Here is a 27,864-nt window from a genome sequence, read left to right as displayed (position 1 = left end):
TACATTGTATCATGTTTGAACTCATTTAATGCTCCTAGGTGGTGTTTAAGGCATTCGGAGTCAAGGCTTTCGTCGACAACAACCATCTGGTGGATGTTTTGTTGTTACTGCTGCTGTACGGCTGGGCTGTTGTGCCTCTCATGTACCTGCTCAGCTTCCTCTTCTCCACTGCTGCTACTGCCTACACGCGCCTCACCATCTTTAACATGATCTCTGGCACTGCAACCTTTCTGGCTGTCACCATCATGACCATCCCAGGTGAGAGGCGACACGTGGTTTCAGCACTTTAAGACATTCAGAGTGTCTATTGTACTACACGATACCTAGAGGATGCTGGTTATAAGATGTCCCCACCTACTCAGACAGCTTAGGAACAATGTCAGAGTAGTCCAGAGATACTTTCAGTCCACATTTTTTGAAATAATGAATATATTTTGCTGTGGGCCGGATGGACAGCTTTGGCGGACTGGATGTTTCCCATTGACCGGCAGTTAGGGCTGGATAGGAAGCCAGTGAGGGATCATGCTCTAGGTACTCCTACTGTTGATTGATGGGATAACTGCCACTGACTAGAAGGAATCGACAACAAAATCAGGACAAATATGAGGGACACTGTATTCAAAAATAAGAATACAAAAGAAATAAGTGTTGCCTTATCATCCCTGTTAATGTCCTCCTTATGAATTCCTCCTCCAGAGCTGAACCTGCAGAATCTGTCACACTTACTGGATAAGGTGTTCCTCATCTTCCCAAACTATTGCCTGGGCATGTCCTTCAGCCAGTTCTACCAGAACTACGAATTCATCTCGTTCTGCAACTCCAGTCCAATCACCCGGACAGTGTGCGAAATCTTAAGTAAGTACTGCCTAAATGTGGCCTCAGAGAATGAAATAGAGGTGGCACAGTGTATAGTTTTTGTTACAAAACGACGACAGTGTTGTCTACCAACTGAATCTACCATTTATTATGTGATGAATATATGATATAAATATAAGGATGAGTCATAATGTGAGAGGCAGTATTACACATATGAGATGACGGTGGGGGTTTATCTTTGCTTTATCATTTATCATTGCTTTCACCAAAGAATAAATAAAATGCATAATGCACCAGACACAATTTATCTAACCACTGTTTAAGCTGTAAATTGTATTTTAATAATCCCGGTTTAACCTTTTGTTTTATTGTTGTTTTACTCTAACTTCCTGTCTGTCTTATAAAACTAATTAAATATTGCGATTTCTTTTGAAAGCTTTGCACATTTCTGACCTTAGTTGACTTGACATAACTGCATTTTCCTGATTCTAGACATCACGTACCAGGAAAACTACTTCTCAATGTCAGAACCTGGTGTCGGACGCTTCCTTGTGGCCTTCTCGGTGCAAGGTTTGGTCTTCATCGCTCTGCTGTTTGTCATCGAGCTGCAGTGTGTACGCACTCTCCAGCGACTCCTCGCCTCTCTGGGCAGAAGACGTAAACAGGTACATCAACTGTGGGAGCAGTGACAAAATAGTCTGTGAGAATGGAAACTTTACCGTTTTATTAGAAGTCTCACAGCAGCCACAGCTTGAACTGCGCAGGAGGTCTCTCTGGGAAACTGTTATACAAGTATGGTTGAATATATTTTAAACTGTAGCCTGAGAGAGGCTATAAGTTGAAGATTACAATTTCCACAGGCTCTCTCTGCTATGTAATTGAACTAAACTTGCCGAATCTTGTCTATTAAGTGTCAAAGATGTAGATTATTTTTCGGTCAATCCCTATGAAACTATTACTAACTATTACACAGTTAGCTATTACACTATTACACAGTAAACTCCTGCATTGTATTTCTATTATAGTCTGTTTTTAAGTGTTAAAACAAACTGTAAACATGTACCTTTGCTGCCAGGCGACATATGAGGTCACTTGATGTCCCTTTTTACTGTGACATGGAGACACAATGTCGTACTTTTTTTTCCCAGGATATTTTCTGTTTTATATTGTATTTAGTGTACCGAGTAGTTTCTAGTTTCATTCATAATGTTGACACGCGAGTTCTAAATCGACATTTTAATGCTGCACAGCTTTTTGTCTATTTGTCTATTCACTCTGTTTAAACCCATCATTGCTGCACAGTTGCAGATAAAGATCAGGCCAATCCAAATGTCAGACTGTATTGAAAAAATGATTAAAAAATTTACAACATGTTATTATCTAACAAAATAACCTGCTTCAGACCATCTTTGTTGGCATTTACCTTCTCAAAAACACCTTCACTGCGGCCATGAAGCTGTTTGCTCTCCTGCTTGCCGCACACAAAGGAATCACTTGTGTTAACAGGACGGTCTAGCAGCAATCTAACAGCACCATAAATTACATTTAATCAGTAAAGAAAGTTGATTTAAAGACTTTGCAGGATTTTGCAAAACAAATAGGTGTAGACTTGTATAGAAGTAATCCTCTTATCACTTAAGACACACTGGAAGCTTCTTATTGTCTGTGTTTGGGACATTTATGGGCATTTTTTAGGGTGATGATCTCATAAAATACGATGACATTGTAAGCTTTATTCTAAACCCTCAATAGAAGCGTCCAATATAAAATGACATTGAATACAGCCTTAATTGTAGCTGTGTGTGTGTGTGTGTGTGTGTGTGTGTGTGTGTGTGTGTGTGTGTCTCAGTTGCCTCTAATAGAGGATGCAGCACTGCTTCCAGAGGACAGGGATGTGGCTGAAGAGAGGAAGAGGGTCCTGGAGTGCCAGCCAGTCGTAGAGTCTATGGTTGGCAGCCCTCTCATACTGCAGGAGCTCAGCAAGGTGTGTAGCGCAGGAGGATTTTCCTTTTTTCCTTGTCTGGATGAGACAGACTGCCTCAGTGTTGAAATATATGTGACTCCAGAGGTGTGTGTGTGTGTGAGATACAATAAGCTGGTAGAGACCCACTGTTATCTCTCCCTCTCAGGTGTACAGCAGCGGGCAGAATCTCCTGGCTGTTGACAGGTTGTCTCTAGCTGTTGGGAAAGGGGAGTGTTTCGGCCTCCTGGGCTTCAATGGAGCAGGAAAGACCACAACGTTTAAGATGCTGACAGGTGATGAGAGCGTTACCTCCGGGGATGCTTACATTGATGGATACAGCATCTTGAGGGATGTTAAGAAGGTAAGAGCAGAAGGACATTTCTATAAAGTCGAAGATGATTCGATGCCACGCTGCTTTTAAAAGGCCAAGATCTGACAGAGGACATTTATCTCTGGGTCACAGGTGCAGCAGCGCATCGGTTACTGCCCTCAGTTTGATGCTGTGCTGGATCACATGACTGGAAGAGAAACTCTAAGTATGTATGCCAGGCTCAGAGGAATACCAGAGAGGTATGTGTCTGGTTGTGTGGAGAACGTCCTGAGGTCGCTGCTGCTGGAGCCTCACGCTGATAAACTGGTCCGCAGCTACAGGTAGGTGGACTGTTCTGAGCCATTACTTTTTCTGTTTTGTGAGTATTACTCTTTCTGCTGAGCATGTGTCTAAATGCCATGTCACTATCAACATATGTAGTGGCGGCAACAAGCGGAAGCTGAGTGCAGGCATGGCTCTGATTGGTGGGCCTCCGGTCATCTTCCTGGATGAGCCTTCGACTGGGATGGACCCTGTGGCGAGGAGGCTGCTGTGGGACGCTGTTACACGCACAAGGGAGTCTGGAAAGGCCATAATCATTACTTCTCATAGGTGAGCTTTATAGTATGTGTGAGGTATCAGCAGACCTACCTATTGAGTGGTGGAAGGAGCAGTTGGATGCTTTACTTAAATAAAAGTATCAACACCCTGATGTAAAAATCAGGGATGCACTGATTCATCGGCTTAACATCGGTATCGACCGATACTCACATTGTTGACTGCCCTTAACCTATCGGCAAATAGATGACATTCATGGCAGTGCCTGTTGTTTGCAGTTTTCTGCTGGCTACATTTTGTGTCGATTACTTCCCTTCAGACTCAACCAACAGTTGCTAGCATACCCAGCTGCTGATGTGGAGATGAAGTCACCTGCTGGACCCAACTCTGGCATGATACTAGTGAACCATGGCTGCACACGTGGTTTATTTTCATGTCTGTTTTCAGCAAGCGACTGTTAAACTCTGCATCTTACATCTTGAGTGACAAGAGAAAAAGCCTGAGCTGCGACAAGACAGATGAGCTTATCTTTGTAAAGAGGAACAGGCATTTTACTAATAGGCAGGCTGTGAGGTACTGATATTTTTTTTCTTTTTTCTTTTCTTTGTTAATATCCGGAAGAGGAGGTGCCCTGTTTCATGGACAAGCAACAATAAAACAGCAGATCTGGCATCGACTATCAGCCAAATTGTTAAACATTGGTATCAGTCATCATGTGATATATATGTTGAAATTAAACAAGAGTTTAAAACTGGAGAAGTATCTGATGCATGGAAACCACAAGTACAGACAGGCTGTTTGTAATTTTAGAGTAAATAACACCAGAATTACTGAAGTTACTGGAATATATAAAGGGCTGGACAGTAACCAGAGGATCTGCAGCCTCTGTGATGATAATGTTGTGGGAGATAAGTATCTTATTTTTGTTTGAATGTCAGAATGTACGCTTAATGACTTACAGAGAAAGGTATTTATTTATTTTAACCGTCCATCTATGTTACTTTTTGGCCCAAAAGTAATTTATAAACTAGGTGCTTTTTTTTGAAGAATGTAGGGCTGCAACTAACGATTATTTTCATTGTCGACTAATCTGTTGATTATTTCTTGGAATAGTCAACTAATCATTTTATCGAAAAATGTGTTAAAATGTTGAAAAATGTCAGACTGTCTCTCCCACACCCCAAAATGATGTCATCTAATGTCTTGTTTCGTAGTGAGTGTGTAAAGCTGCCAGTATTAGAGCGTAAGAAGCTGCAATAAGAGTATTTTGGGGTGCTTTTATAGTACTTTGCTATGAAAAATGACTCAAACCGATTAGTCGACTACTAAAATAGTCACAGATTATTTTAATAGTCGATTAGTCATCGATTAGTCGACTAATCATTGCAGCCCTAGCAGAATGTCCTACCTTTGTTTAAGTAATGTTGGTTGTACTTTAGCCACGTTGTGTGCCACTGTTTTGTTATTGTGTGTATCACCATGTGATATGATAGTGATTTATAGAGTCAAATAAATTATATAAAAAGAAACGGCCAAGGATTTCACAAATGGTGAATTCCTAGTAAGAATACTCCATTACAGTAAAAGTACAAGTAAAGTACATGTACTAAGTAGAGTACTTGACTAAATTAACTTAAGTTACATTCCATCACTAGAAATATTGTTCATCTGACTTAACTACATGTAGCTATAGTTACACATTACTACACAAATGAATATTTTACACACAGAAAATATGTGAACTTAACAAAATATGATGCATTATTATAGATGAAACTACCCATTGTTATATAAACCACTTAAATTAGCACTACTTCCATCTAAATTGGTAAATTGCCACATTCACATAAATGCATCATTAATAATAAGCCAATATTATAATAATATAACACTCTAACCAGCCATTTTTTCCCATAACAAGTACTTTTACTTTTGATACTTAGAGTATGTAATTGTACTTTTACTTAAGTAATATATTGAATGAATTTCACTTGCAGTGGAGTATTTTTACAGTATGGTATAGTTACTTAAGTAAAGATCTGAATATATCTTTAAGTCAAGTCAAAGTCCATTATAGCCCGATATCACAAAGTGTGTCTCAGAGGGCTGCACATAGAATTAAACAATAATGAACAACATAAGCAAAACAAATATTCATAAATCTCAAGGATACAGGTGAAAAAACACTCATCTACAAAAATGTGCAGCATCTTTAAAGAAGTTACACATCCCATGTAAAGCAGGAGAAGTGAGGATGCTTATGCCTTTAACCCGCCTCCCTGATGTGTTTCCTCACCAGTATGGAGGAGTGTGAGGCCCTGTGCACCAGGCTGGCAGTGATGGTCAACGGTCAGTTCAAGTGCCTCGGGAGCCCCCAACACCTGAAGAGCAAGTTTGGCAGTGGATACACCCTGCTGGCCAAAGTGCACATAGAGGCCGAGTTGGAGGACAGCGACCTGCAGCTTTTTAAAGACTTCATTGAAAGCACCTTCCCAGGTCAGACTCACACAGTCACACATTTACTGCGATAACTATAAAGATAACTAAATAAATTAATTCACTCAAAGTAAACAAAATGTGTTTACTGCCACAGTAACCATAAAAATAAACAAGACCATAACTATGATTATGTTTTAAAATCTCTGATTGTAGCTTCAGTACGGCTGTCACTCTGCATTTGAATGAGCAGATAACCGTGTCAAAATGTATCTTTTTCTCTGCTGATTTTCAAGATGTTTGTGCTCTGCATCAAACAGTTCAGGGTGTTCTGCTGTTGATCTGAAACAGTAAATGAATAACAGCAAATCTAACCCTGTGAATTTTCTCCCACCACAGGAAGTCAACTAAAGGATGAGCACCAGGGAATGGTGCACTATCATTTGACTGACAAAACACTAACCTGGGCCCAGGTAACCGAACTTCACACAAATTCAGTACATCTCTGCAGTTGTGCTGTGTTAGGGCTCCCTCTAGTGGACAGAATGGTACACAGTAATGCATAAATACCTGAGCTACAAATTTACAGCTTCAAAAAAATGTTCAACCACAGAAGTTTAACATGTGGATGGCAAAACAGGGCAGGCTCTAAATGAAAAAAAAGAGTAGATGTGAGTGTAAAAGTGATGTTAGTAGCTGTGTTTGCACAGGTTCAGATACAAAGTGTATTTATTTGTATTTTCAGTGTTCAAAAGATGCAGACTGTAGCTTTAATTGTGATCTTTGAAGCCTTGATTAACACCAGAGATTTAATTTGTTTGTTTTATTATTTAGTTTGCAGGGAGAGTGCACAATTAAAAGTAATTGCACCAGCATTAGCCAGCAGCTTATATGCATCTGTTGTTCATGGCCCTGTCCAGCAGAGGCTGAGATGCAGCTGCTGGACAGAGCCATGATCTGTTTGGAGAGCAATAACAAGGAAAACAAACATCACATACTGTGTGTTTTCTAATCTGGGGGGAAGGATTTTAAATTGAAAGTTAAAACAACAAGGGTATGATGGGTTATAGGGTGATTTGCGGTGCCCTTCCCATTGACTCCACCAAAGTCTTGCTCCTTGAACACTGTTACTGTCGCCATGACTGGTCTTTCTTTTATAGTTTCCTTGAGTCTCTATTAGTTGCGAGTATGGAATTCCACTTCCTCATTACTTAAAACCTCAGAAAGCAGACTGATTAAAGGCTGTCTCTCTAAACTGCGGCACCCAGTCAGCCCTAGCAGATGCCCTTGTCCTACTGCCACTGTCGAGATAGGCCAGGCATCCTCTAAGGGTGCTTTCACACCAGCCCTGTTTGGTTTGGTTCAATCTAACTCAAGTTCGTTTGCCCCCTAAGTGCGGTTTGTTTGGGGAGGTGTGAACACAGCAATCTCACTCAGGTGCGCACCAAAACCACCGGACCGAGACCTTCTTGAAGAGGTGGTCTCTGGTGCGGTTTGTTTGTGGTGAGAACGTGTTCCGACCTCGATCTGAACCAACTGCAGTCACATGACACATTGTTTAAGGGAAATTTAAGGGAGTCACACCTGCCTGTGACTAGGTGGTTTTGCAGTAAGAGAGATGAGGGGAAAAAGATCATAGTGTGTACAGATAGCTGTGCAGCAGTCGGAGACAACTGGTGTCTGATGCTCTTAAAATGATTCAGATTAAACTTAACGTCGCTGATGGCCCTACTTACTTGTTTTTTGAAGTGTGTGTCAATTATAATGCCTGGATGTTTACCATGTGCTACATATTTGATGATGTCACCATTAATAAACACGTCAGCAAACTGTTTTGCTTACATGAATGTCAGAGATCTGTCAGCTAGCCAGTCCGACAGCTTGCTCATTGACGCTGTCAGTTTGGCTGCAGCATGTTCTGTAGATCTTGTATCAGATGCATGACGCGTGTTTTCTCTCTCCCTATGCTCCACTCCCACTCAGGTGTTTGGCACCTTGGAGGCAGCCAAAGAGAAATACCAGATTGAAGATTACTGCGTGAGCCAGATATCACTGGAGCAGGTGTTCCTCAGCTTTGCCCAGTTCCAGCATTGCACAGAGAGTCGGAGGAAGTGAGAGGAGCGAGGAGTCCGTCCATCCATTGTCCATTTTCTCCAGTGGTGTGTGTGTGCGGGACCTGTGTGCACAGACTTGCCCCGATTACACAGCAGGTGTGTACACAGGCTGGAGCAGGTTTATCTCCAGCTCCGTTTTTACCTTCATCAACAACACACACACACTGGGCCAGTCGCATCAACTTCAGCATTTCTACTACTGTACCAGGTCAGTGTGTCTTCGTCGGGTCATTGATGCCGTTGTTATTGTTGTTGTCGTGTGACAAAGACGTCGGAGAATTAAGACATGTGCTGGACGATGATGATAACAAGTCATGAACTCTCGAGTACTGCACCTTTTTAGTGAGGTCAAAGACACCACTCATTAGATACTACCACTACTCTGAACTGTGTGTGACAGGGTTTGTTTGTGTGTGTGCACTTATGCATTTTTTGTTATTTATGATTTGATTTTATTTCTTGATTATGTTTCCAAGACTTTGTGCTCTGTTTTTTTTTCTGTGATCATCAATCATCACAAGAGAATGAACCACTCCATTGGATACCTGTATGAAATCATTGCACACCTTTGCGCCTTATCTAACCAATGAGGGTTGTTGTTTCTTTATATCGCCCTATACAAAATGCCTGGTTATCCTTAAGAGCCTCTTAATGTCGTTGCCAGATGTAAATAATGTGACATGTTCATGGTACTAAAAGAAAAACCACTTACTTGTTCAGGCCAGAGCAGAACATTTACTCATTTAAATACTGTTTTGGGCACATTAACGAATGCATGTATACAATACGACTTACAGAGTGCATGATACTGGAAGAGCAGAGAGCTGCTAGTGTTTACTAGAAGACCGTCCTTACTGAAGATTAATCCTCAGAGTACATTCAGTCCGATCTGGATATTTGATAAACCTCTATTGTTCAGGTGTTTGTGAAACAATGTTTTGGTTTTCCTGCCAAACAGGTTACGGGAACAGCGTGTTCAGTCCACCCATTACAGTTTACTTGCGAGCTATCTTGGAAGAAATCATTGTGTGACGCAGATTATTTTTTGAATGTTGCAGTAAAACGGGAAGTCTTGGCTGCAAATTAAGTCGTATCAGACTGCATGTAAATGACTTAGACCTGAAAACAGCAAGACTTCAATGACCTATGAGGTGTTTTTGTACATTTTGTTTCCCTTTTTTCTTGCAGCTATGCATTTTACATGGTACACCTGTGTGTGTGTGTGTGTGTGTGTGTGTGTGTGTGTGTGTGTGTGTGCGTGTGCGTGTGCGTGTGCATGCGCGCATGAGAGAGAGAGAGATGGGGGTGTAAAAAGAGTATGGCAACACGATTCCTGAATTCACCCACACCTTTCTGAGGCTACACCCACGCTAATGCATTTGTTTTAAAATGAATATCTATCGCTACGTTCGTTAGCGTGGATGTAGCCTGCAGTCCTCTAATAGTCCTTAAATATTAAAACCAAGAGATTGTTATTGCGCTGTGGACAAACTGTACTACTGTGTCATCTTTAATGTCAAGCTGCTCCTTCAGGAAACGCCAGGAAATGCAATAACAAAGCCCAACAATGGTATAGATGATAAAAACGCATAAAATGGATGCCTTGTCCTGAGAAAGAATGATCAGCGCAATGTTTGTTCCTCTTTCATTTGGATGTGCTACTATGAAACCTCTTTTCAAAACGAGCCCGATTTATCGCTGTCTCAAAGCCTAGTTTGTGCTTTAAGAAAGTTGTAAAAAGATTAAAATATTCTGTGTGAATATTTCCCCCCCAAAAAGATGAGAACTGTATCGTAGATCCTGCTTTTCATCCATGTTAGAGATCAATATTATAATCCGGGATCTATCAGAAATTGTACTAACTTTAAATGACATTCCCACTCTCAAGAAAATCACTCTGACTTCACAGAAGTGAGATGAATGTATTCACCGTCTTACACAAAAGCAAAAAGCACTCATGTTATTCAGCTTTACTAACCGCTTTATGTGATTCACAGAGCTTTCTTCATGTCACCACATGTGCGTGTGAGAAAGAAAGTAAGAGACTGACATTCCAGGAAGACACAGATATATGTGGCTTATTGGTCTTTAAAGGATTTGACCTCCTAATTTTGACTTTTGTTACATTTGTTTGTGTATTTGCACTTTTTTTTTCTCATTACATGTACGACTTGAATCAATTGCAATGTTAGATACATAGTGAAAGGAGGACGATGTTGGAAGGATTGAGTTATGCTGAAATGCAGTGTATCATATTAAAAAAAGGGAATTTACATCATTGTAATTGTGTACTGTACTGTACCATGAAACTGACATTGTCAACTGTATATGTATCGCTATTCTTTTTAAATTAAATAATGCTCTATGCAAATGGTAGCAAGTACCAGTGCCTTTTTTTTCCAGCAAGTGACACTTCACACCTTTGTTGAGTCTATTTGCATGGCTTACAAGAACTACATGGGAAAATATTTATATTATAACCCTTAAAAACATACCTTTTTTGGCCTTTGAGAGGCTACCTGTATTGAAAAAATACAAAAATATATTTCACATGATGCCACAGCTTGTCATGGAGACGGATTATCCAGGGTGGCACTGAACTTATCCTTCATCCTCTGTCCAGTTCCAGCCCAACCACAAAGCTAGGACTATACAAGCCAGGAAGTCTTCGATGGTTAAGGCACCTTCCTCAACCTCAAGAAAAGATTGAAGAGGTATTGGAATACTGTTGCAGGCTGCTAAGTATGCCCTTGGATCGATGTTGCCTGGCCCACAAGCTTTGTTTATTCAAAACCTGGAGGGCTGGGAGAGGGGGCCTTCACCAAACTACTTCCTACGTCCTCTCCCTACCCATTGTCAATCCATTTCCATGTTCACACTTCAGGTCTGCCACATTAAGCGACATCTAAAACCAACTAGCGGGCAGCGTAAGTGGGTTATGAAACCCTCCAACAGGCTTACTGACCATGTGCAACGCTGTATTGAGTTCATCACGGAAGACACTCCATACAAAAAAGTTCCATACGACCACCTTAACAAACACAAGCCTCTCAAACTACAATATACAATTAATATTGTCATACAGGAGCTCGGATATATAGAGGGAGCTCGGAGTAGAGCTGCTGCTCCTTCGCATCCAAAGGGGTCAGTTGAGGTAGTTCGGGCATTTGATCAGGATGCCTCTTGTGTGCCTCCCGCTGGGGGTGTTCCAGGCACGTCCCACTGAAAGGAGGCCCCAGGGCAGACCCAGAACACACTGGAAGGATTACATATCTCATCTGGCGTGGGAACGCCTTGGGGTTGGTCCCCCAGTTGTTTGGTCAGGTAGAAGGGGGGTCTGAGGGCATGCTTTTTCCCCATTTACAGCAGCTATATACGCTATCTATCTTTCAAGCCATTCGAGATAATGGGATGCCTGAAACAAGACATCGTCGGCATAAAGTGAGATTTTATGCTGGGTTTCACCGACACTTAAACCCCTTACAGTTTAATCCTGCCTCGCAGCCTGAGCTAAAGTTTTTACTGCAAGGGCACAAAGGGCAGGGCTAAGAGGGCAGCCTCGACACATTGAGGGGTGGATTTGGAAACTGTTCAATCTTTAATTAGTTGTGATGACTGAAGCCAAGGATTTGTTATTAACATCTAATGAGCTGTCCGATCAGATGAGATGCCAGGAGTTCCCCATCATCCCGAGTCTATGGTGGAGGGTGCTTGGCACGAAAGCCTGCGGCTGCCTCACTCCTGTCACCTATTCTGTTATTCTTTGAGTTTGTTAAACAACAAAACTCAACCAAACAAGTTCTTCTCCTTTTGTTGCCAGGTCTGGCTCACCTGTGAGTTAGCAGAGCCCAGGAGGGCGGGTGGTAAACCTAGCCTTATAATTTAGATGCAAGGACAGTTTAAGGACAGTTGTTCAGAGTGTAAACCTCTTCTGTTAACTGCAGGGCTTAGTGAGAGCAGCGTCATCAACAGCCAGAGGAATGTCTGTTTTAGGGGACTTTATTTTCTTCCTTTTCTCCAATCCCACCACCTGGTTGGGGGTTGTTGTTCTCCTGCTCGTCCTCTATCTTGTTTCCAGCAGTGTCACCTTCCAGGAGATGAGGAAGGGGCCTCCGGGACCAAGGCCTCTTCCCCTGCTTGGCAACCTGTTGCAGCTTGATCTCAGCAGACCCTACAAAACCCTCTTTCAGGTAAGTTAAGCACTCCTATGCTAAAATAAACACATTTTGTAACAGCTGCAAGGATTCATTTGAATGTCCGTATACTGTCTCTGACACATTTGACTACTTTTTACATTTTTCTAGCTTTCAAAGAAACATGGGTCGGTGTTTACAGTGTACCTTGGACCCAAAAAAGTGGTGGTCCTGGCTGGTTACAAGACAGTCAAAGAGGCTCTGGTCAGCTACGCAGAAGAGTTTGGAGACAGAGAAATCCTCCCAATTTTTTATGATATGAATCTTGGTCATGGTAAGACCTACCTTCACTAAATTTTTAATAAGCGGTTTGTTTGCATATCAGCACAAAATCATGACCAAGGCACCTGTGTAATATTGTGATTTTTCAGAGTCTTTAAAAAAATGTACATTTAAGGCCTCTGAGGGGCAAACGTGGAGAACTTGTTTAGACGCATCTTCTGGGCAACAACAATAAACCAATGTCCAATTCATCTGGCTGATGAAAAGAAGAAGAAGACTTTATTGTCATTGTGCATTGCACAACGAAATTACATGTAGTACCCTCGGCAAGATAACAGCACAATAAAAAGAACAGACAGTACATAAATATAAAAAGACGTCAGTAAGATATAAAAACAATAAAGTGCGTGAGAGACATATCAGCAGTATAAAAACTTTGATAAAAGAGGCAGCAGGCAGTGTAAAAACAGCAGCAAGGTGAGGTAAAGTGCAACGGTGCAGTTCAAAGTGCAAAGGTCAGTTCCTCAGTTTGGGGCTGGTGTGTATGTGAGTGCAGGGGGGTTGATGGAGGCCACAGCCCTGGGGAAAAAGCTGTTCCTCAGTCTATTTGTCCTTGCTCTGAGGGCCCTGTACCTCCGTCCTGAGGGTAGGGGAGAGAACAGTCTGTGACCCGGGTGGGTGGGATCTGTGGCGATGCTGCTGGCCTTCCTCTGGAGGCGGCCAGCGTACACCGAGTCCAGGTCTGGGAGAGGACTTCCCACAATCCTCTGGGCTGTTCTTACCACCCGGGCCAAGTCCTTTCTGTCTTGTGCCGTGCAGCTGCTATACCAAACGGTCATGCCAAGACAGAGGATGCTCTCGATGGTGCTTCTGTAAAAGTTTGTCATTAGCCTAGAGGGGAGTCCGGCCTTCCTGAGCTTCCTCAGAAAGAAGAGTCTTTGCTGAGCCTTCTTTACTAAGTGCATGGTGTTCAGAGCCCAGGTGAGGTCAGCTGTGATGTGGATTCCCAGGAACTTGATGTTGTCCACACGCTCCACTACCTCCCCCGTATGAGTAGTGGAGCGTGTGCTGTTCTTCTGGTCGCCCTGTAGTCTACAATGACCTCTTTTGTCTTGGCGGCGTTCAGGACCAGGTTGTTGTCCGAGCACCACCGAGCCAGGTGGTGGATCTCCTCTCTGTAGTGAGTCTCATTATTGTCTGATATGAGGCCCACTACAGTGGTGTCGTCGGCGAATTTGACAAAGGTGTTGGAGGCATGGATGGGGTGCAGTCGTGTGTGAAGATGATGAAAAGGGCCGGGCTGAGCACATAGCCCTGCGGCGCACCTGTGTTAAGGACGAGTGTGGATGATGTATGAGCTCCTATTCTCACCGCTTGCGGCCTGTTGGTGAGAAAGTCACTGATCCATGAACACAGTGGGGTGGGCAGGCCCAGATTGCGAAGTTTGAATACCAGTTTATGGGGGATGAGTGAAATCAATAAATAGCATCCTAACATATGTGTTTGGCTGCTCCAGGTGAGAGATGGCTGTGTGGAGTGCTATGGAGACTGCGTCCTCTGTGGATCGGTTCCCCCTGTAGGCAAACTGGTGGCTGTCCAGGTCAGGGGGGAGACTGTCCTTGATGTGTTTCAGGATGAGCCTCTCAAAGCATTTCATCACAATGGGGGTCAACGCGACTGGGCGGTAATCATTGAGGCAGGTGACAGCTGACTTCTTAGGCACAGGTACAATGGTGGATGATTTGAGGCAGGTGGGGACTGTGGCTAGCTGCAGGGAGAGATTGAAAATGTCCAAAAATACACCTGCTAGTTGGTCTGCACATGACTTCAATGTGCGGCCTGACACCCTGTCTGGGCCAGCAGCCTTGGTGATGTTGATCTTCCTCAGTGCGGATTTCACCTGATGACGCTGTAGGATGAGAGTCTGCTGCTGCTGCCCCTCCTCAGTCTGGGCGGGTTGGACCATCACTCTGCTGCCTTGTGTGTCAAAGCGTGCAAAGAACTGGTATAAGGTGTCAGGGAGTGTTCTGTCATGGCTGATATGCACATTGCTGCACTTGTAGTCCATCATGGTCTTGATGCCTTGCCACATGCTCCGGAGGTTGTTGTTGTCAAAGTGTCCCTCGATGCGCTGCTTGTACCTGTGTTTAGCCTCTCTTATGCCCTTCCTCAGGTCTCTGCGGGCCTTGCTATAAGTCAGCGTGTCACCTGACCTGTAGGCAACATCTCTGGCTTTGAGCAACATACGCACTGTACTGTCCAGCCATGGTTTCTGGTTTGGAAACGCTTTGAAGCTTTTGGTTGATAAGACAGTATCTGTGCAGAAGTGTACATAGGCCAGGACAGCTGATGTATATTCCTCTAGATCTGCACCCTCCTTGAAAACTTCCCAGTCAGTGTGCTCGAAGCAGTCCTGAAACATTGAGGTGGCTTCCTCGCTCCAAACTTGCACAGTTTTGACAGTTGGTCTTGCCCTGCAGATGAGAGGTTTGTAGGCTGGGGTCATTTCCAAAGAGATGTGATCAGACATGCTAAGGTGTGAGGATGCTGCAGCCTTATATGCCCCTGGGATATTAGTGTAGACCTGGTCCAGTATATTAAAGCCGGGAGCACCAAGCCACTGCGTCTGCACGCGCCGCCATCAAACCTCAATTCCCATCAAACCTCAATAGGTAATCAGTCTATATACAGTAGACTTGTTCTAATCAGAGCTGAATCAGTTGATATTGTGCACCTCCTAATGGTTTATTGATTGTTTTTGCCGTTTTCTAGCAATGCTTTCATGCGTAACCCTATGCAATGTGAAAATAATAACATCAGCCTACCTCCTCTCACCTGCAGCAGGTAAATCCACTCTTGGAACCAGTGACAGACTCAGGATGTTTGAAGGGCAGGGGTGAAAAGGAAAAAAGGGTACCTACTGCATGACATGGGGACAAAAGGGCAGCTAAAAGGGCACATCCACTCGTTTTCATTCAGTAGGGCACATCGTCTTGTTTTGATCACTCAAGAGGGAAGCCAAAAGGGCACATCCTCTCGTTTATGTTAATCAAGAGGGCAGCCCTGACCTCCCCTGAGTCCATCAGTGCTCGGAACAGCCCCACTGAGCACCAACTGGAATTTCAACAGTTGATTTCTATTTGAAAACTGGTTGATATTCGGCCTGAACATCTAAGACCTCTTTTCACTTTCTTTTCAACCAGCTAAAATGAGGTCACATCATCAACAAGTCAAAATTACACGAAAATTTAATTTCAGATCTTTATGTAGAACATGATTTGCGTTTACTGCTGTAATGCGCATGCGCAATTAGTTTGCCGTTACAGCTTAAATGAGTTCAAATGTACAGACGTCTTGCGGCTCACCGGGACTGTTGGACCGAGGAAAAGGAGCTGACGAAATAAAGGCGACTCTTTACGCTACCTTCATACTTTGTAAGTGCATGTGCTACTGCATTTCAATAAAGCAAAACAGAAATCAGCGTTATTAGTTTTATTTTATGCCACTCACGATGCGGGCTAGGTTGCTGTTGTGCCAAGCCAGCTTGCTTGTTGTTAGCATGCTAGCTAATAGTTGTCATTTTGGAGCCTAAGAAATCACATCCATATTTCTCAGTTGAAAGGCAATATTGCAAGTCCTGGTGGTATATGGTCTAAACGTAACAGGCCAATTCACGTCTTCAAATAGTCGGTGAAAAAACTTTAACTTTTGCGCCATTTCTGAATACCTTCTAAACCTCACAATGCTCACTGTAATAAAAAACTGTAAACGTGGTATGTGTATAGCAGCATACAGGTTACATACTTAGTCATATTCACACATTAACAACTTCCACTTAAAAGATAAAGAAGACCATGTGACATATACTACAATACATTTGTATTTATTAAGCAACAATTCATGAAAAATGCTATTTAAATACAATTACAATGAAATAGACAAATACATAATTGATGCAGGGTCCCTCTGGTTTGTCCCTCTGGCTGTAGGAAGAAGTTTGATATGGTGGAAACCTGTAATGAAAGAAATGGTATTACTGTAATAAAGACTGTGTTATAAACAAATATATTTTTACTGAGGCAAGGGTGAATGTCCATCATGGGTTTGATATCTTTGAGCATAACTGTAATTTCTGTAATTGCAGTATGAAATACACGACTAAGGATAAAACATATTACATTACACAGTACTATTCTCTAAATTGTTTGTATGTTGCAGTATGACAAACGTTTTGTTTCCACATTACTTTGCTGTAATATTATTTACTCCCTCTCATGTCCAGTCCCCCCTGACAGCTACAGCTACAAGCTAGCATGCTAACACCAAGCTAGCTTGGCATGACGGCAGCCTAGCACGCATCGTGAGCGCCATAAAATAAAACAAAATAAAAATAATGCTAATTTCTAATTTGCTTTATTGAAATACAGTAGCACAGGTACTTATTAGTATGTATGAAGACTCGTGTTTATTTTGCCAGCTCCTTCCCCTTGGTCCGAGAGTCCGGTGAGCCCATGGGTGAGCCACAAAATGTCTGTACATTTGAACTAGTCCAAGCTTACGCATGCGCATTACAGCAGTAATCACAAATTGTGTTATTTTACATGAATGATGACGAATGTACAGATCACTGGGAATAACCAGTTTTTAGGTGGCTCTTTGCCAATCAGCTTTTCAGGTCATTTAAATAAAGAAAAAAATATGTTTCAGATATAATAGTTTAAAGAAATGTTGCTTCCAGTGTGTGTATATTTACATATAAGGCTATCTAGTATTTTCAGGATTGTTTTTTTGTAGATATTAGCCCATATAAATGAATACATATAGAGCATGTGTGTGTCCAGTATGTACGAAAGCAACAGCAGCAGCAGTCTCATCTTCCTCCAACCATTGAATAAATTCCACCGTATAGACCAAAATTAACAAGAAATCCATCCATTTTCTTTTGGTTATGTTATGGCATAATTTAACTTAGCAAATCTGAGTACAGTATCAAATATATACAGGACTTGTGCAGGTTAAATTTAACTTGAATGTCACGTTTATTAACAGGAATTCTGTTTGCAAATGGAGAATCATGGAAAGAGATGAGACGCTTTGCCCTCACCACCCTGAGAGACTTTGGGATGGGCAAACGAATGGCTGAACATAAAATCCTGGAGGAATGCCACCATCTGATCCAAATGTTTGAAAAGCATAAAGGTATGTGGTGTTTAAGTGACAACACGACAGGACATTCTGATATACAAAAAGGAAATTTTAAGGAAGTCTATTATTTACGATATTTTTGTAGCCAGCGTACGTCACTTGTTTGTTAGTACAAAACTGTATTTGTCATTGTGTACTTTAGTCCTAATGCTTTTGTTATTTCTCACTGCCTGTTTACAGGGAAACCATTTAATACAGCACGCCTGGTGAATTATGCAACATCCAATATCATTTGCAATATTGTGTATGGAAGCAGGTTTGAATATGATGATCCTCAATTCACAAACATGGTGACGCGAGCCAATGAGAACATACGTGTTGTGGGCTCTGCAGAAATCCAGGTGGGCTTCGTATAAAATTGCTGCTGTTTAAAGATTACACACAATCTGTAGTAACTGACAAATTATCTATGATAAAATTAAGTAGCAGTGTCTAAGATTTTGGGGGATTTAGTGGTATCTAGTGGTGATGATTGCAGATTGTAACCAGTTGAAACTTCTCCCAGTTAAGCCCCGTTTCCACCAGACACTTTTAATATGGTACCTTTGGAACCAAAAGTAACCCTTCAGACATGGAACCTAGACCCTAGAGTTTCCACCGTAAACAGTACTCTTAAATGTGGGTGGGGTTGTTGTTACTCACTGCTCCATCCAGCACTCACTGTATTTCCTCATTACTGGTGACACACATGGAAGTCTGCACCTACTTTACTGCCCACAGAACGAGGCTGCACGCCAACAGAACAAATAAAACAGGCTCCAGTGAGAGTCTCTCTCCGTGGGATATTTAAAAATAGTGAGTCCTAAGGTAAGCGCAGGGGCTTAGTGTTGCTGTAGCCCACAGGAAAGACTTTTGGCGATGCCTTTTTTTTCTCTGAGTGAGGATTAGAATACATGCAGTTCTCATAACCTGGTTAAATTAATATATATTCCTAAATGACTGAAAATCCACACATTACTAAAAGTGTATGTCATCCAAGGGACACAATGAAAACTAGTTGTCATCCTGAAATTTAAGGTGTGTTGATAGATTTACATCATCACCTCATGCATTGAGTAACATTACAAGTAGACTTTCCACCATAAAAGTCTCCGGCAGTCTGCCCAGTGGATTAAGTTATTTCTTCTCAGACTCCAGCTGCTGCAAGAGGCAGCAAAACATCCTTTCATTTTATAGTTACAGTCTAATAAAACTCTCCACGGTATGAGCAGTGGTTACGCGAGCCTCAAAACCAGCCACAACTCAGCCCTAAGCAGAGTGACCGTCCTCTACTGACCAATCAATGGACTGCAGTGTTCACAGCTCCACCTTTTAGTACCAGATCTGTGTGCTAGGTACCCCAATAGTTGGTTCCATTGGTACCATCCACAACTTTTCACAGTGGAAACAGAAAAAAAGCATACAGAACTGATTGCACCAAACTGACTGTTTCGTTGCAGCTTTACAACATGTTTCCCAGGCTGGTCAGTTGGGTAAAAAGCCGACAGCTGATATTAAAAAACACTGAGACAACTGTAAGAGAAGTCAAAGATTTATTCAAGAGTCTGAAAGAGACACTGAACCCTCACGTATGCAGGGGACTTGTGGACTGTTTTCTGATACGGAAGCAGAAAGAAGAGGTGAGACGACATCTTTTGTGTTTTTCATTTGACAGAAAGAAGAATAAAATAAAAAATTTTAATGATATGTGGGTGTTCTTTCTGTCAGGACTCCTCTGTTACAAACACTCGCTACCATGAGAACAACATGTTGTATACAGTGACTAACCTGTTTGCTGCTGGCACTGATACCACAGCGACGACACTGAGATGGGCTCTGCTGCTTATGGCTAAATATCCACATATACAAGGTAAGAAGGACAGAGATGAGGCTTGTGGATCTTTCCTGTCAGCAATAGCAGTTTAACAAAATATGAAGCTGTGCAGACATTGAGCATGGAGATGGTGGTGATGGTGTCTTTTTTAACATTCTAAGTCTTTTTTACTTTTTATTTCCACAAATTGTTTTTTGTAGTGACTTTTCATACTCGTTCCAGGATATATAAGACTCAGTTTGTCTAGACTGCAATATATATAGTTTGTTTGAGTTTAAACAAAGCAGAACTGTACAGCTGGTTAATAATCACATAATTTGTCAATTAAAGGGAAACATTTCCAAAAAGACTGAGAGAAAGTCAGTGTAATATAAGGTCCATCCCAATATCCCCCCTCAACTCCTCTATCCTCGATCACTTGACCCAGAATTCAATTGACACCCACCATCTTGAAGGATGTCTCAATTAGTTAAATATACCTGGGGGAGTCAAGAAGTCGTGGAGAGAGGAGGCCTACAGAGGAGAGGGAAGTGAGGATACACCAGTGCAGCCTTTGCAGAAGTCTTTTATCAACCGACACACCCCTCTGATTGGATATCAGTTATTGATTGGACAGTGCAGCACTGCAGCTGATGGGACTGATCTGATACATCACAATATCACCCGAGTTTCAAACCAGAGGGAAGACAGATAAGAGCTTAAACTCAAGTGTGTCACTCCCAAGTTTTATATCTCATTTGTTCTCCAATTCACCATCTAGTTAAAAATCCATATTCTGGGTTATTATTTCCTCTACAGCTTCCTTGAGGTTGACATTTGTTTTTTGGAGTGAAATGTCTCAACAACAGTTAGATTGTTATGAATCTTTGTGCACACATTCATTCCCCCCTCAGGATGAATTTTAATTATTTTGATGGTCCCTTAACTTTTGTCCAATACTGTAATTTATAACATTCCCCTCAACCAAAAGTACAGCTTCACAGAGCTGCTAGCCTGGCTGTACACTCATGTTAAAATGTATGATTTTGTGTCTTCAGACCAGGTCCAGGAGGAGATGGACAGGGTGGTTGGAAGTCGTGTGGTCCAGGTAGATGACCGTAAAAACCTGCCCTACACCGACGCTGTCATCCACGAGACACAGAGACTGGCCAACATCGTCCCCATGTCCCTTCCTCACAAAACCAGCCGAGACGTCACCTTCCAGGGCTACTTTATCAAAGCGGTGAGGCGCTCAGATGTTTGAGCACTTTTCCACAAAGAACAATAATTCATGGAATGTTCATCCACCTCATAAAACTTGATAAAGTGACTTTATATGATACACCTTGCTCTCCTCGTTTGGCTGCAGGGGACTACTGTGTTTCCTCTTCTTACTTCTGTTCTGTATGATGAGAGCGAATGGGAGGCGCCACACACTTTCAACCCTTCTCACTTCCTGGATGAAGAGGGTAAATTTACCAGGAGAGATGCCTTCATGCCCTTTTCTGCAGGTACAACTTTGTCAAGTTCTTGTTGTTCAGGGTATACAGAGATATTTTCACAGCATGATCCACACATACTGCAAATCTCTTCATTCCTGCAGGTCGCAGGGCGTGTCTTGGGGAAAGCCTGGCTAAGATGGAGCTCTTCCTCTTCTTCACATCCCTCCTTCAGCGCTTTTGTTTCACTCCTCCACCTGGAGTCACAGAGGATGAACTGGATCTGACACCAGCTGTGGGCCTCACCCTCGGCCCTTCACCTCATGAGCTGTGTGCCGTCAGTCGCCAATGAGGAAGAGAGCTGGAGCATGGCACTATAACTGCCTTTACTCAGCCTCACACGGGACCTAACATACTGAGCAGCCAGCAGATGTCTCCATCCGTAACAATACCATGAGACAGTTAACTTCAGTCACCTGAGACAGCACGCAAATGTTGTCATACATGGGTGCCCTCTTCCATGGAGGATGTCATGTTGTTATCCAGTGGCCTAGAGCAGACAAATCAAACACTGGCTGCAGATCAAGAGACTCTATTTAACTAGAAAATATAGGGCTGGTTTCACAGACAAGGTTTAAGCCTAGTGCCAGACTAAAATGCACACTTTAACGTACAGGGACTTGCACAGACATATCTTAAAATACATGTAGATTTAGCCGGTTGTGAATTAGACTAAATCGGTTGCAAGAAGGAGGATCAGATCTACTCTAGGACTGAATTTAAGTTTAAATTAATCCTCCAAGGAGACAGGTTCTGCTTAACAATGTTTGTGAGGGAGCATGGACTACTTGGTATATCTAAACGGAGCCAGACAAGCACTTGTTGATAGGACTAATCCACAGAATTACTTTGAGGATGACGCTGTCACATTGCAGCACTTCAGATGGATGAGATGCATATAAATGGAATGTATTTTTGCTTCGATACTGTTACTTTATGGTGATTAAAAGTGGTTCATTGTTGCTGGTATTCACAATTGTCTCATTACTGTATCTTTTTTGGATCATGGCTCTCTTCTCCAACTTCATTTCCAATTTAAGATGTAGAATTCTCATTTTCACTCTTCCTTCACACGTTTCACTTATGCTCATATTAAATCAATTCTCTAGCTAACTTTTCATGCATGGTCATCTTTTGTGTTCCCTGCTGAAAGGTGGTGGCAGCATCTTCATTCATGAATGGTATAACAGATGTGAAGGGGGGTACACACTGACTTGTTCATATTTCTTTTCTCTGGGAAAAAAAAAACACTCTTAAAAGCACACATAAACTCATGTAGTCCTTAGAATAATAGATACCAAAGGAAATAGCCAATTCACTTTCTTTAGTGTATTCACCATTTGTGCTTAGGTGTTCATCTGAACTGTCCAGAGGTTGCTGGTACTTTTTCTGAGGCCTACCACCAGTTGTAAATCGCTGTCTTCTCATGTCTGGAGCAGCAGGTAGTGGCCTCCATCCGTCAGCCCCCTCTCCAGGATCTGGGGGCGACTGAGGAAGGGAAACCCCTGCAATTTCATGTAACTTTTAATTTACTAACTGAACTTAAAGAGGAAGACACAATACTCCTGCAGTTTCATTTAACTTTAAATTTACTGAACTGAACTTAAAGAGGAAGACACAATACTCCTGCAATTTTGATACTGATATTTGTATTTTTATTTTATTCCTGTATTATTTATCTTGAATATTTTAAATTTTAGTACTACTTATTTTTGTATATATTTTATATTTCTATATACTGTTTGATTACTTGCTGCTATAACAAAAGAATTTCCTTGGGATCAGTAAAGTACTATCTATCTATCTATCTATCTATCTATTTTTCTTGTCTTTTTTTTTTAAATTTATAACACTATAATACAAAATGCCACACAACACCGTCAACATTATACCAATATGTCTGTTTGTTTTTTGTATTATAGTGTTGTCCCTGCCATGTCTTTTACTTGTTTTGTACCTGCATCACCTAAAAAAAGTAAAGAAATGCTACCAAAGACGCTTGGGAGTAAGTTTTATTTTTTCATTTATTTATTTAACATTTTTTTCTGTCTCCCTTTTTCCCAATTTAAGTTTGCTTAATCTATTTAATTCATTTGCACCCGTGACTCTTCCCCTTTCGCATGCTCCTCTTGTTCTAACTCATTAAAATAAAACAAAATAAAATGCATACTTAAATAGAGTGAAAATCCAAAATTTATTTACAAAAAATGCTACCAAAGAAGCTTAGAAGTAAGTTTTATCTCTATTTATCTATCTATCAAGTTATTTATTTCTTTTAATGATGAAAATATAACATACAAAACTTAAGGTAAACAATAGCAGCACACAGAGATTAAATTTAAGTGTTATAGATACATATGAAGAACATGAAATGAGAGAAAGTTTTATTTTTCTCCATCGTGAAGAGCATTAAATTGGATTGTGCTTCATTACTCTCCATGGTTACGAACGGTCACGTCACTTCCTCTTTCTGCCACACGGGGGAAGTTTGGCTGCGGTCGGAAAGTCTTTTTTGCTTAGGAAGGTTCCTAGCTGAGTGAAATGACCTGGAAGTATTTTAGTAGAAAGAAAGAAGCGACGAAAGGTAAAGAAAAAGAACAACTGGCTCTCAACATGACTGAAAAGTCCCGGAGATCACCATGTAGCTAAGTCACCATTAGGCCTACATGAAGCTTTGCCCGTCTCATGCCATAACTTGATAATATGCGTAACGTTATATGTTCCAAACTCTCAACAAAACCATGCGAACTATAAACGTCACGCTACTGTTGTAACATTACCCAATTCAAGTTAATATTGTGGTGTAAGATATGCTCAGTTTCATTTTTCCTTTCTGCTCTCTCTGTGAATTGAATAGTTTACTCGTTTCTTGCATACGAACATCAGCAAACACAGAAAAGCTGTCCATTTAGGCAGAAGATATACTGTTAATTGCACAGGTGCACCTTCATCCCTATGTATGCTCTTGTTATTTGTTCTTTTTTTTCTGTGTTGTTATTGTCACTAATATAATGGAAAATCCAATGAACACAATTAAAAAAAATAAAATAAATAACTTCAAGGCACAATCATGTCAACATTTCAAGGTGTTTACTGAGTTTTGTGGTCGTTTTTAAACTATTGTAAGCAAATGACAAATGATGATTGATTGGCATATTAACCGAAGTTTGTGTTTTAAGAAAAAGGGATATGAAACGTTTTTATTTAGATGATGTTTTTAATTCAACATGTTTGCAACTTAAGAATGATATGTAGGCTACAGTAGTCGATTTGTAAGCCTAACATATTTGCCTCTCTGGCATACACTTGAACATTTGTCATAAATAATCACAGTGATTCAGGAGCGTAAGTGTGAGCAACCATTTCCAGTGTTTCAGTTTTTGTGACTGCCTATCTATCTTTTTTAATTCAATTCAGACGTTGGTAATTAAGTCATATTTTTCCACTGTGCTGTCCACGTTTATATAGCCTGCATGAAGCAACATGGTAAGTAGGCACGGGGCGGACTATCTGAGATGCGCTTTTTGTAGTCCATCCTTGGTAAACTGTAGTTTCACCACGGTCGACCTACGTCACTGACATCCGCCGTCGCATGATGACGTAGCCCAGCGTAAGTGCGGTCGGATTCTCTCATTGACATATAGGGTACGTCCCAAGTCTCTTATTTTATACTGCTAACTTCTAACTCCTTACTTGAACCGGAAGTCTTTCGAGCTCCGCCATCTTTAAGGCCGTCTCATGTCTCTTATTCCTGCCAGTAAGGAGTTAGCCTAAGCCGTTAGGAGGGATCTGTTAGGTGCGATGAGTAAGGTAACACGAGAGGTTCCTAACAGGAAGTCATTTTCAGCTTGAGGCCATGACGTATAAATACCTGCCCCCTTCGTCTGTCTCATTTGAACGAGATGGCGGAGAAACAGCACAAGTGTACCCGTTACATGCATTCTTTGCAATGAAACGCTGTAATTCACATGCCTACGTGACTACAAAGAGTAACGTTAATGATATTTTGTGCAAGACTGCCATGTTGTAATTAAGTTTATTTCATTCACAACCCGTTGCGGTGTTCAGCGGACTGTCTGTGATGCGTGGCTGTTAAATGTGCAGTTGCTCGAGTGATATAACACCACGCGCACACACACATACACAAACACATTTGCCCATCATTAATTGTCCTGCATGTCATGTGAGTGGAATAATGTTTAATAGGCTGTAGGTAATATTAATTATTAATATTAATATTATTGTTATTATTACTTTCATTAATGTTGTTGTAAGCTACTGTCATTACCGTCTGTCCTGCATCTCTCTCTGTCTCTCTCTCTGTCTCTCTCTCTCTGTCTCTCTCTGTCTCTCTTTCTGTCTCATACGGATTACTGTTAATTTATTATGTTGATCTGTTCTGTACGACATCTATTGCACGTCTGTCTGTCCTGGACGAGGGATCCCTCCTCGTGCTCTTCCTGAGGTTTCTACCGTTTTTTCCCCGTTAAAGGGGTTTTTTGCGGAGTTTGTCCTTATCCGCTGTGAGGGTCCGTCCCATGTCTCTTATCAGCAATCCTCGCTCCTCACTCCTAACTCCTAACTCCTGACTCCTTAAATGTTTTCCTAAGTGGGAGGGACTAAACAGTTAGGTAAGGTGGCTAGGTTAGGTGGTTAGCAGTAATTTTAAGGGACTTGGGACATACCCAGAGGCCCAATTCCAATCCGGCCACTAAAGACTCAAGCCCTGAACCCTCACTGACTTAATTGACATCAGCTGTAAGTGATTGAGTGTGAGAGTCTGAAAGGGCTCCGGATGCTACAAATAGGAATGGGACAGCACTTATCCCCCTCTCTACAAAATGTTGTTAACATTGGCGGCTCTGGGCGTGATAATTTATCAGTTATTGTCATCATATATTCCACACACAAAGAATATATATCTATAGATAGATAGATAGATAAATAGATCTATCTATCTAGATATATATTCTTTGTGTGTGGAATATAACCACTGGTATTCCTCTGACTTCATGTGTGTTTATGTTTATCTATCTGTTTTTTCACTCTCCTTCCATGTTAATGTTTGCATATCTGCCGACCGTGTTACTTCCGGTGTTCCGAGGGCAACCCCTGTATTTGACGTCACAACGCTATGAACTGTGGGTAATTTCCTTACCGTAAGTCCGCATCGATGCTGACCTACGGTAAGGGGGCATAAAGGGCTCACTCACTGACTCACTGACTTGACGATTTGACAATGGGACAGCCCTCACACACTCACGCACTTCACATGAACGCGCCTCTAAGTCAGTGAGTCTGTAAGGGATTGGATTGGAATTGAGCCATATACATAGACATCGCATCGAGTGCCTGAGCGCGTCCTCGCCGGCCGCCATCTTGGATGGGTCTCGCTTCGCCTCCACAGTGCATTCACTTCTATTGAGGAAGGAGCTGTATGCACAAGTAAATAGAATAACTCACTGAATTTTCAACTGATTTTCACGCGGTTTGGTTTGTTACAAACGGCACACATGTAGTTATGATACAGGATGCTTTTGTACATTAAAAATGCGGGATTTCATGCTTTAGTACTCTCTGCAGATTGCAACAGCATGTTATTTAGGTCACAACACAGTTATTTTATTCACCTCAACCCCAGAGTGCGATGGATATATATATATATATATATATATATATATATATATATATCACTATATATATACTACATATAGATAGATAGATAGATAGATAGATATAGGCTATACTGTATATACTGTATAAACACAATATACACAAAACAAAACATAGTATAGCATATTAATAAATGTATTAATATATTTTAATAAAGAAAAAGCTTGATTGTTGATTGAGTTTATTTCTCACACACACTCACTCTCTTTTATACCCACAGCCATCAGACTTAATACTTCTTTGTTAAATAGATGATCTTACAGACTTCTTTGAAATTTCCTTTGGGGATTAATAAAGTTCTTATTCTTATTACACTGACTGCTGTGATCCCTCAATAGTAGTAAAAAAAAAACATTTTCAATATTTACATAAACACTGAAATTAATTTTGGTATTGGTATTATAACTATGAAAATGGGACTGTGGTCAAGATAATTTGAAAAAAGATACAGAAGGATGAGCAGCAGGGGATATTTGCAGCAAGGCTGGTGGAAAAGTGAATATGTGCACAAAGGTGTGTTATACATAATATGCTATACTGTGTTTTGTATTGTGTATATATTGTGTTTATACAGTATATAAATACTGTGTATGTATATATATATATATAGATATATATATATATGTATATAATGTATGTGTATATATATGTATGTATGTATGTATGTATGTACATATATATATATATATATATATATATATATATATATATATATATATATATATGTGTGTATATTATTTTATACAGTCTATGATATATATATATATCCCACTCTGGGGTTGAGGTGAAAAAAATAACTGTGTTGTGACCTAAATAACATGCTGTTGCTATCTGCAGTAAGTATTAAAGCATGAAATCCCGCATTTTTAATGTACAAAAGCATCCTGTATCATAACTACATGTGTGCCGTTTGTAACAAACCAAACCGCGTGAAAATCAGTTGAAAATTCAGTGAGTTATTCTATTTTACTTGTGCATACAGCTCCTTCCTCAATAGAAGTGAATGCACTGTGGAGGCGAAGCGAGACCCATCCAAGATGGCGGCCGGCGAGGACATCGGCTCTGATAGGCAGTGGCAGTCAA

General features: G+C 41.2%; 2 protein-coding genes across 2 annotated transcripts in view; both read left to right on the top strand.

Moving 5' to 3' along the window:
* Positions 1 to 8,758, top strand: part of abca3b (ATP-binding cassette, sub-family A (ABC1), member 3b) — a 41,149-nt gene extending 32,391 nt beyond the window's left edge. Inside the window, exons 22-31 of the mRNA XM_033644997.2 lie at positions 39 to 258; positions 697 to 855; positions 1,309 to 1,481; positions 2,666 to 2,800; positions 2,946 to 3,140; positions 3,243 to 3,430; positions 3,531 to 3,701; positions 5,947 to 6,143; positions 6,483 to 6,556; positions 8,067 to 8,758. Of these exons, the coding sequence (XP_033500888.1) occupies positions 39 to 258; positions 697 to 855; positions 1,309 to 1,481; positions 2,666 to 2,800; positions 2,946 to 3,140; positions 3,243 to 3,430; positions 3,531 to 3,701; positions 5,947 to 6,143; positions 6,483 to 6,556; positions 8,067 to 8,198 (1,644 nt within the window). The 3' untranslated portion in view covers positions 8,199 to 8,758. The remainder of the gene's footprint in view (positions 1 to 38; positions 259 to 696; positions 856 to 1,308; positions 1,482 to 2,665; positions 2,801 to 2,945; positions 3,141 to 3,242; positions 3,431 to 3,530; positions 3,702 to 5,946; positions 6,144 to 6,482; positions 6,557 to 8,066) is intronic.
* A 3,337-nt stretch (positions 8,759 to 12,095) lies between these two features.
* LOC117267943 (cytochrome P450 2K1-like) lies at positions 12,096 to 22,096 on the top strand. Its single transcript, XM_033644022.2, has 9 exons — positions 12,096 to 12,387; positions 12,502 to 12,664; positions 17,662 to 17,811; positions 17,998 to 18,158; positions 19,257 to 19,436; positions 19,525 to 19,666; positions 20,668 to 20,852; positions 20,979 to 21,120; positions 21,213 to 22,096. Exons 1-9 carry the CDS (start codon positions 12,178 to 12,180, stop codon positions 21,398 to 21,400), a joined length of 1,521 nt encoding a protein of 506 aa, XP_033499913.1. The 5' UTR covers positions 12,096 to 12,177; the 3' UTR covers positions 21,401 to 22,096.
* The last annotated feature ends 5,768 nt before the right edge of the window (positions 22,097 to 27,864 follow it).

Source organism: Epinephelus lanceolatus, chromosome 18 (genome assembly GCF_041903045.1).
Source record: "Epinephelus lanceolatus isolate andai-2023 chromosome 18, ASM4190304v1, whole genome shotgun sequence".
Classification (NCBI taxonomy): Eukaryota; Metazoa; Chordata; class Actinopteri; order Perciformes; family Serranidae; genus Epinephelus; species Epinephelus lanceolatus.
The sequence above is the reverse complement of the archived record's forward strand: the minus strand, read 5'-3'. Positions and strand labels throughout refer to the sequence as shown.